Here is a 10705-nt window from a genome sequence, read left to right on the forward strand (position 1 = left end):
GCTTGTATCTTTATGAGTCAGTAACAAATAAAGCTTCTTGAATTCTGCACAATCCTAATGTTGTAATTCACTGCAGAAGGACTTGTTTTGTACCACAATAGGTAGCCTAGTCCTATACCGGTTACTTATTTTTATTTTAATGTTAAGACATTTATGCTTGAATGACAGTGATTAGGCCATAACATGTTACAGCACTATACAAAAACAAGACATGACAAATAATATAGCCGCAAAATGTCATATTGAGGTATGCCATTTTTTGGCAGAGTTCTTCTACATTGCAGTATTGATACTTTAACTTGAGTAGTTGGGGGGGGACACACACACAATACAGCTGCTAATAATATGAATGTCAAATCATATTCAAAAGGACATTTTTATTTTTTTTTAAGTTTTTTTTTTTTTTATGTTTTTTCAAAAAGTTTTTTTTTTTCATTTTTTTTTTTTTCATTTCAATTTCTCAACGGCAGATTGGGGCAAAAAAAGCCTGCCGCTCGCGGCTAAATTATGACTTTAGTAATTTCTTGTTTTGACTGTTGGTAGGCCATTCCACATTTTGGTGGCATAGCAGTAGAACTAATTTAACCCCTTGTTTGAGCCAAATCTGGGTTGAACTTTATTTGTGGAGCTCCCTCTGGTGTTGTGTTTGTCAACGTCTTTGACGATTTTGAAGTAGTTTGACAAGGTACATGAGTGTCTTTGTGGTGTACTGTATCTTGTAGACCAGGCCCATTGCAAGTTGCTGTACTCTGTCCTCTACCCTGAGCCATCCCACCCTAGCAAAATGAGCAGGGGTTAGATGAGTTGTAGGTGTGAGGCCAAGCAGTAGCCTGACAAGTTGTCGGGAGCCTTGTTTTTAAGGCCTTTGTGGTGCTATGGTACCATCACTACCATGAGGTGCATGCACAGTCGAAGTGACATTGGATGAGTCCTCAATGTATTCCTACTGACCAGTGAGGAGATCCTATACAAAAATCTTGTTCTTTGGTTGACTTTTTTGATTACTTTGGTTGCCATTTTTTCACTGGATTGATTTGCCTCTAAAATACAACCCATGTAGGTAATTTACTCTTTTCTTGTGTTAACATTGTCACCCACTTTTTCTGTGAAGCCATCAGCCTGGCAGAGGTTTATTTTGGACCCAAAGAGAATTTGTTTTCCCCAGGTGTAATGATAGTTTGTTATTATCCTTGCGGAACGCCACAGCTCACTGAGAGGGGGGAAAGGGTCCCGTTCACTTTCACCACTTGTTCTCTCCCCTCCAGATAGGATTGCATAGAGTTCTGAGCTATCAAAACCGATTGCTTTTACCTTATCAACCAATATAGAGTGATTTATGGTGTCAAATTACTTTTGGAGGTCCAGCATGACCATGCCGCAGTATTTGCCGTGTCCACCTCATATTTTATGTGGTCATTCAAATAGTTTGATTGATTGAATACTTTATTTACAGTTTGTAAAGACAAGCACAGGGAAGTACAGTCCTTTGTACTCAATTCATCGAAACATTTAATAACAGACAAATACACATTACTATGCAAAAACATCATATAAACTAGTAGAAATCGAAAATAAAGATATGTACAATAAACAGTGGAATGAGATGTTCTGAAGCCAGATTGGAATTCGTACATTCGTTTTTTTTCTTCAGCAAGATTACTTTTCAACCTGTTCATAAACTATGTTTTCCATAGGGTGGTAGTTGGCGGGGTCTAATTTGCAGCGCATGGTAGGTCACCATGAGGTAGTTTCAAAGCTACAAAAAAGGAACACTGATTTGCTTATTCACAGTAGAATATGATGGATGACTTCTTTCAGAGCCAGCGACCCCCTGGTTTCTCTTTGTGGGCTTCTCTGTCGGTAAACGTCTCTGACTTCCAGACATTTTCATTGGCCACGTCACAGCGGAGGGGGCTGAGAAACCACGAATTCCTCGGCGCTCCTCAAATTCCCTGAAATCACGGACCTCCACTTCTTCGCCCTTTTGTATCGACAAACATCCCATCTCCTCCTCGCTCCGTTCTAATCGGAGCAGATTTCCCAAAATGGTAACGTATACATTTGACTATACAGATTATAACGTATGTCCTTTAATGCGTGTTGTGGTTCGGAAAAAGAATCGACATGTTAAACTTATAAAACCCTTGTCTTTCCCAATGCCTCGCCGACCCCGCTACGTTACGCTACGCTGCCTGTCTCCAGATGTTCCGAAGTGTCCCCGTGCTCATACTGCTGGCCGTAGCGCTCTGTAACGCCGAGGTAAGTTGTTGTTATTCTTTCTTTAAAATGTTCTTTTATAGTTTATAGCCTACTTGTATAAATAATACCGAACGAACGGCGGGTCGCGAACATGAACAACAGCGCGCTGTTGGGAAGAATAAGGGGAACTCTTTTAAAGACCTTCCCAAAGAAAGCACATCTGGAGTATTATGGCCTATCTATCTATATCCAGTAATAATGTGCTGCTGTGGAGAAATCAACATTTCGTCTGGGGTTCCAGGGTTATGTTGAGCTTAGGGCGGTTTAGCTTCAAAACGATGGCATTATCACACTGCACATTATGAGACTTCATTCTGGAGACAGGCAGACTACAGTGCAATTAGCCTAAACCGTTGGGACCGTTACATTTTAACAGTTGTATAATTCTCATTTCAGAAAGTGCAAACGCCTACCAATTTACAATTTAGGCATTTAGTAGATAGATACCCTTGTCCAAAGTGACTCACTAAAGTGCAAGATCGAAGTAGGCTATATGTGGCATGAACCCTGTCTTTCCATTATATTTTTTGAGGCAGGTTAACTGTTTATGTAGTCTTCTTTCCCCACAGAGATGTGTTTGTCATTGTGATAAAACACTCTATGCATCTTAATCGATCACACCCAGATATTCAAATAGGCACAATTGTAGCCTACTTCTTGTTTGTGGAGTAAACTGAAAGCTTAATAGACAGCTGTGCCTGTGATAGCTAAAAACAAGGAAGGGGGAACTGCTTGTGACACAAGGGTTGTTTATGGGTGGTCTCTGTGTCCCTGTATAGGTGTGTGTACCTGTGTGTGTGTGTGTGTGTGTGTGTGTGTGTGTGTGTGTGTGTGTGTGTGTGTGTGTGTGTGTGTGTGTGTGTGTGTGTGTGTGTGCTTGGGGTTGATGTGGTCACTGCTGTGCTCTGAGTGCTCTGACCACTGCTGTGTAAACACAGAGTTAATGTGATGTTAGGTGAACTGTCCCAACGACCTCACATCATATACTTCACAGCTTGAACCATGATGTGCACTGCTGACAGTCTTCATTGTCAGTTGAGAGATAGACCCACAGTGTGTCAAAGTAACCTTAAGACATATTATGTGTTGCCCTCTTGCGGAACACGTGCGCATACATGCACGCACCAGGTGGCGTGTCACCGTCTTACCTCGCCGGAGGCAGCTGTCGAACACCTGGTTCTGTTGACCTGCTCAGTTTGGGGCTGTGGAGATGACAAACAAGGGGAATTAACTGCTCTAAATTTAGGGGCTGTCTTGTGACTTGTTATTTAGGAATATTTATGTTTGTCTATTTGGCTTAAGCAAAAAAACACTTTGAATATGTTTTAATGGTTACCAGAAGTTGTGTCACAGACAACAGCAGCTTTTGTTGCGTGTTATTTGGTCAGTCACTAATGGGCACCACATTTCCAACCCAGTCATTATTAGTGACTTGACTTTTGTTAGTGTCACTGCAACATTACTCATGACCAAATGTCTTGGCCCCCCCAGCTGTCCTATAGCTGTCCCTACCTCTGCCTGCTGGAAAATGCCCCATTGTGTGTGTGTGCCTTTATTGGATCCCTGACTTCTCTCATCAGTTAGGTATGGGAGGGTGAAGACAGAGCACAGTGCAGTCTGTTGAATGTACTCATGAAGTCAAGGGGGGAGGCATTAGGTAGGCATTATTTTCTTCTCCAAGGGTAATTACCCAGATAATGTATGGCCTCTTGACTGGGCCTGGGAAGGGCCTGAGCAGGCATGCCATGTGTGCTGACTGAAAGAGGTCAACATCTGATTAGATGTAATGGGGTCTGTGGCAGTTGTTTGTACTGGAGGTGTATTAGGACACACTCATATTGCCGCTGTCAGACATTAACCTTGTATTTCCAAAACCATAACTTTCCAGGGACTGGAAAAAATGAACATGTGTTCCAGTGGATTCAATGTAGTTACTATTTAGACACATTGGTTAAATATTTATAAAACTCTCTGACAGACTGGTATTTTAGGCATGTCATTACAGGCGAAAATCTGTAATGAAACAAATACAAATATGAATCATAGTGAATATAGCCGATCTACAAGCTCACAATGTGTCAAATCGCGACGTGCTGTGAACTGTTGTTTTTGCTACTTTTGCTTGAAAAAAACTAAACCAAAACTGCGTACAAGGTTTCTGCCTGACAGCGAAGATATGCATTTGTGCGTGCATAAGTGTATGAACTTTTAAGTAGCATCTTAGTGCTTTTCGTTTATTTGCATCATTTCCAGCATGAAGGTAGGTTATTAAAGCATGGACACTCCTGGTTGATTATGAAGGAGAAAGCCCCTGTGCTTCCTCAGGCGAGAAATTGCAGTGTTTGCAGATACACGGCTCAGAGATAGTGTGGCTAGGCTACAGTTTGTGACTCAGGAAAAACTCCATTATGTACGAGGCAGAGATATACATCTGATAAATAAGATGTTGGTGCTTTTACTCCAAGCTTGATATACGGACACACACACACACACACACACACACACACACACACACACACACACACACACACACACACACACACACACACACACACACACACACACACACACACACACACACACACATACACCCACCCACACTCACACTCACACTCACACAATTTGGCTTTCACAAGGGGCATGCAAACACACACATAAACACAGATAAACCAATGTTTACTTTTCCTTTCTTAAGGCATCTGTTGTTGTCTGTTGTTGCTGGGAAGGGGGAAGGGGGGTTAATGACACAGAGAATTATTTTGTTATCTGCACCATGGCTGGGTCTGCTTTTGAAAAGCACAGGCATCAGGAGGAAACAGCACCAGCGGCCCAATAGGCAATCAGTCAAGCGCTACTCTCCGGCATTGTTCAATGGACAGCCTAAGCATCTGAGAGGATTAAGGAGCACAGTTGCACCAGCAGGTTACATTCCCAGCAGGCATGCTGCCTCCGAGGCTCTGTGACGGTGGGTTGACTAGCAGACACTGATTTAGCTGCTGCCTTTCAGGCACAACGCTCTGTTGCTGTTGATGCCTCTTCTCTCCCATTCAAAGGTGGGATAAAAATAATCTGCCCAGGTGGAGAGAGCATGCGGGGGACACTGTGTCCTCTGTCTGTATCAGCCTGCTCTAATTACTGTAGCTCTACATCCAGTCATGGATCCTGCACTGGGATGGGGGAGGGTGTGGACGAGAGAGGAGAGAGAGAGAGAGAAAGAGAGAGAAACAGGAATTAGATGAAGCCAGAGATGCAATCAGAGTGAGAGACTGGCAATGAGGTTTGAGGTAAAGACCTGGCTATGTAGTGTAAAAAAGAGAGGGCGAGAGAGGGTGAGAGAAGAAGAAGGTAGTACTGCATTTTATGGCCCTGCTGTGTGATCTCTACACTGTTGGCCTGGCTTTAAAGGAAACCTCATTTGGCCTAACAGCTGTACCGGTGTCTTGTCATTAATTCCCCCCCCCCCCACCACACACACATACACACACACACACACACACGCACACACACACACACACACACGCACACACACACACACACACACACACACACACACACAAACAAATGACACATTGACGAACTGTTAATCCAGCTGCGAAGCAAGGGGGGATTTTGAGTCAGAGTTAATGAATGTGGAGAGAAGTCCTATGCACTAAAATGAGGCCTCTTGGGAGTTAAAAACAGTTTGTTAAAACTCACAAATCGCTGTTGTGGGCAAAAAGGTCACATTATTACCAGTTAGAAACGTCAAGTTCATCAGTGCAATATATAGCACTAGTGTAGTGCAGTAACAGCTCGGAGCGCATGCCCGTTGGGGCGGGTCGGTTCTGGCCTGGGGAACAGCTCATCTCATCGACTTCACACTCAAGACTGACATGGATACTTGGCCACAAACCTGCCAAGCGTGAAGTCAATCAGATGAAAGGTTCTTCTTGAGATAATGCAAAGGACAGAAAGACAGACAGACAGACAGACAGACAAACAGAAATTCCTGGAATGTATAGATAGATCTGTTCATTGGATTGATTAAACAAATGATTACATATCCCAGCTATGAAGGTCCTTCTGTGAAGCAAAGAATATTTAGGGTACTCACAGCTCAATTGCACTTTTTTATTTACTGTAGGTCTGGGGCCTACGCACAGCTAATGTCTGTGTTTTTTTAATCATTCATGTTTTTATTACCAGACAGGCTTTTAATGTAGGCATTGTACAGTATGTACTGTATTGCGGCGCCATAGAACAAATAGCCTGGGAGACTTGGCCCCTGTTTCTCCCTTAGCAAAAAACACAAGGCTGTAAAACAACAGGCAGAGCTTAGTTACGAAGCGACGTGCTGTGAGCTTGTATATCTGCTATTTTTGAATAGCCAACACTAAAATCTAAAATGACACAGATGCTTTTCCGGTTTTAATGGGTGAATATTTTCTCAGCTATCACATTTTTGTTATCCCTATTGTTAGTCCCTAATGAAAATCGACAACAATAAGATTTTTTTTAATTGAAGATGGGTTCTTTGCCATCCTAAACTATTACTAAGTTATGATGTAAATTAGGTTATAGGCTAAATTCACATCTAAGTTAGGAAACTTTGTCATTCTGCAAAACATCCTAACTTCAGCTAGGACAAGTTACGAACCGTGGTATTAATTCCAAATGAAGTTCCATGGTCCTATCATTGTAGCCCCACCACAGTTGAGTCGACAAATGTTGTGGTCACTCACAAGCTCACACAGTCCAGACTCCAAGATGGCTGTACAAAGCACACATTCCTGAGTGGAAGCCTGTAAACAGGCTGTTTTTCTTCTCCAAACATGTTCTAGCCATTAGCCCCAATACTGGCCCCATGGAGGGAGCGGCGACTAGGGCAGGGATTCTACCCGCTCCCCTGGTCTGGGCCAGTGCCCTCCCTCCCTCCCTCCCAGACACTGGAATTATGCCCAGAACAGAGAAGGGGAGAGAGTGAAAAAAGTGGACTGGGAGAAAGAGAGAGATTGAGGGAAATGAGGTGAGGGTGTCGGGTCAAGAGATGAACACACAGAACCGGTGGTCAGTCGAAAGAGATGACAAAATCAATACCATTATGGACGATCATGGTTGCTGAGAGGGAGGTAAAGCATAAGACAGTTTGCAGAGATGAACAGATCAGGACAGATTCTTCCCAGGATTGATCTGGGTCCCGTAGTGGCCCAGGGACAGGGCTGTTGTTGTCCAGGTCTGTGTGACAACAACCACCACAGGGGAAGGGGTTGAGCTGGGGGGTGGCGCTCTGTTTATAGGACTTTATTTTCTCTGGTGACGTTTTAACTGCTAGCAGATGTGGCCCTGCCTAGACCATGACTAATTTCCTGCTTCACTTAGTTAGTCCCTTTCTCTCTGTCTCTACCCTTTTCTCTCCCTCTTCGACTTTATCACACTTTAATCACCATTCTGACTGCTGAATTTCAGCTGTTGTACACAGGGCTTATGAGTGTAGAATTATGTCGCTTTCCCACTGTATGGTACCAGCTTAACTCGACTCAATTCTAATCGCTTTACTTTATTTTCCACTGTAGATATGGCGCACTCAATGTAACTGGTTGTCATAGCGATGTCAAACCCTCTGCGAGAGTGCTAAACAAAATGCTAACGTTAAAGCTAGTAATAATGCTAATGCTGTATGGAAACAATTTCTGTTTCACCTGTGCAGTTTCTGATAATATTTAATTTTATATAATAGGCCATGCAGTAACTCAATATAGATTATTTTCATATTTTCAAGTAATGAGGAACATCCAGTGTAAGGGAATCCACGTGACACATTCATGATGATTCTCACTGACCAATCAGTAGTCTGCAGTGTTTTCACGTTACCTTTTGGTATCGCCTCAGCTCGCTTGGAACCTCGATGGAGGTGATACAAAACCAAAACATGCAATAGAGTCGAGTCGAGTCGAGCCATTACCATGCAGTGGAAAAGTGCCATAGTGGCTTTGGAATGAAGTGACATCATCCTGCTTGTGGTGTGGAGACATTCTGTTTTCACTGAAAAAAAAGGCAGAACAGTACCGACCAGCCTTTACTCAGAGCCCTTTGTTTCAACAGACCATGTTGTGGACCGGACACCACCAGGAGAGTGTTCCAGCTCTATAGCTTGACCCTCTGCAGAGTTTTCACTGAGAGCTGCAAGCTTAACCTGAGCACTTACTGGCCTCTTTATACCATGGCCATGTCATCTCATTACCAAGTAAATATAATGTTTAGTCAGTAGAGTTAGTCATTTTCAGAAATTATCCCTTCAGCTTGCTCAGCTGAGGTTTTGAATCCAAGTCCCGGGGCACTGAAGAGTACTGAATAAGTGAGACTGAATGCTGTTGGATATGTATGAAGATTCTGAGAAGGAAAGATGTTATAGAATGTGAGATTCTATAACGTGTGCATTATTAAGAGATAATGCAAAGGCTTTGGTAAAGTAGGCTACCAAAAAAACGGGAGCCATATAGTCTATGTTAGTTACTCCTGAGCTAACTCCCTTGTCGAATGAACTGTACGGTGTACGCTTGTGTGTGTTCTGCGTGCAACTTAACAAGATGGAGGAAAGTGGTTCGTGCTTGGTTACTCAACTTAAATTAGGAGTCGAGCTCATTCCTCTTTCTAACTGTGACCCACTTCTCCTCGCTCCGCTCACTGGCCTGGTTCGAGCTGAACCCTGGTGGAGCAGAGAGCGGGGGGGGGGGGGGGGGTCATCAGTAGATTTTGATTCTTATCATGAGAAAAGGAGCAGATAACACATTAAGTTCAAGCCCTCTCTACCCCTCTCTCTACCCCCACTCCTCCTCATCCTCACTCTCTCTCTCCTGGCCTGAGTCCACGTCTCGGGGGAAGTGCTGGGTGCCTGTGGCCAAGCCTAGACCTGGGCACTGGGCAGGCAGACAGCCAAGGGTCAGGGCGGGAAGTAGTAGAGACAAAGGCGACTGAGAGGAGGGGCTTTTTCTTTTGACCCACATACTGATGAGATTTTTGGCTCAAGAGGACAAACCCCAGCTGGGGCAAGGCTAAGGAATGTTCCCCTGGACTTACTGTAGGCTTTCAGGCCAAATCTGTCTCTCACTCTCTTGTGTCGTTTTCCACATATTTTGTGTGCTTCTCCGTTCGCCCTCCCTCATCGAAACATAATTGTAAGCATGCTCGTAAATCAGCGGGTTGCATGCGAGCATGAAGTCAGTTGGCCCTGTTGTCGGTTAGCTGTACCGTCCCCATGAAATATCATGAATAAGGATTAGGCCTACAGTGAGAATTTCACTGTGTCCACAAGTTAATATTGATGCAAATAGAATCAAACTAGTGAAAGCTACAAGCTGGGACTTATCTCAATGAATACATTTGTGTTTTTATCAATGTTATTGTGATGTTAATACAATATAACTAGAACATCTGCAGTGGTTGGAGGTGGTCTTCCTACTTTTCCATTGGTGTCACGTAGGACACCTACTGGTTGTCAATGTCAATAAAGGTACTTGAAGCAGATGCCACACCGGATTGGACATGTGCAGCAATCTTTTGATCGTGTTGCAATTACCTCTCTCCGTTGGGAGAGGGAGACAGTGGACATTACACTTGCAGGTTGTAGCATTAAAAGCAGCTATTTAATAACTTTTCCAAAAGGAGTAGCTATCGTATCATACAGATGAGCTTATCCCAGATATTTTGGCAACAGCTTTGCATTCTCCCCTTCAAATCCCTGAAAACATTGTGCATATTCTGTGATCAGGTAGCATTGAAGAACACATTAGCCTGCAATATTCTTTCCATCAATAAGCTGTCACTTGAGCTGTCTTTTCCAGCTGGAGAAGCACAATTTATTTTTGACTGAATTGAAGGATAGAGGATAAGAAAATTGTCTGATGTACCTGCTTTACTCAATTGATTGGTGCCTGACATATTTGAGTGACTTGGTGAGAGTAACACAAATGTTGCTTCTTAATACATTTAATGTGTTGTTGAATCAGTAACTACTCAAACATGATCAGTTCAGGCATCACAGTGGCAGCTTCTGTGTTTACAACCTCTAAATCAATGTTGTATGCTAATGACCGCCGTGATGCATTGTGGGAAGGGGCTAATGATGGCTGTAAAGTGACCCCCTCAGCAGACAAGCATCGATCGACAGCCCTCTGAGACAGGGAACCAACAACGATATACAAGAACACCACAATAACACACACATGCACACAGCCATAAGCCATGACCTCTATATTACACTCTTTTCTCCCCAAGACATGCACAGCAGGAGGGAAAAAACTGCCACATGTTTTCAGCACTGTGAATATTATTGGACATGGATAAGGACGTTAGAGTGTGTGTGTGTGTGTGTGTGTGTGTGTGTGTGTGTGTGTGTGTGTGTGTGTGTGTGTGTGTGTGTGTGTGTGTGTGTGTGTGTGTGTGTGTGTGTGTGTGTCCTTGGGTGTAC

The 10705-nt window shown here is 43.4% G+C and overlaps 1 protein-coding gene across 2 annotated transcripts in view; it reads left to right on the top strand.

Moving 5' to 3' along the window:
* Window positions 1-1907: 1907 nt before the first annotated feature.
* fstl1b (follistatin-like 1b) overlaps window positions 1908-10705 on the top strand; it is a 22411-nt gene continuing 13613 nt past the window's right edge. The window contains exons 1-2 of one of the 2 annotated variants that reach the window (XM_084084961.1): window positions 1908-2048; window positions 2203-2259. In XM_084084961.1, the coding sequence (XP_083941087.1) occupies window positions 2046-2048; window positions 2203-2259 (60 nt within the window). In that variant the 5' untranslated portion in view covers window positions 1908-2045. The remainder of the gene's footprint in view (window positions 2049-2202; window positions 2260-10705) is intronic. The other variant, XM_084084962.1, reaches the window with a different exon arrangement.

The sequence above is a fragment of the Gymnoscopelus microlampas genome, assembly GCF_963454915.1.
Source record: "Gymnoscopelus microlampas genome assembly, chromosome: 17".
In the NCBI taxonomy this organism is placed as follows: Eukaryota; Metazoa; Chordata; class Actinopteri; order Myctophiformes; family Myctophidae; genus Gymnoscopelus; species Gymnoscopelus microlampas.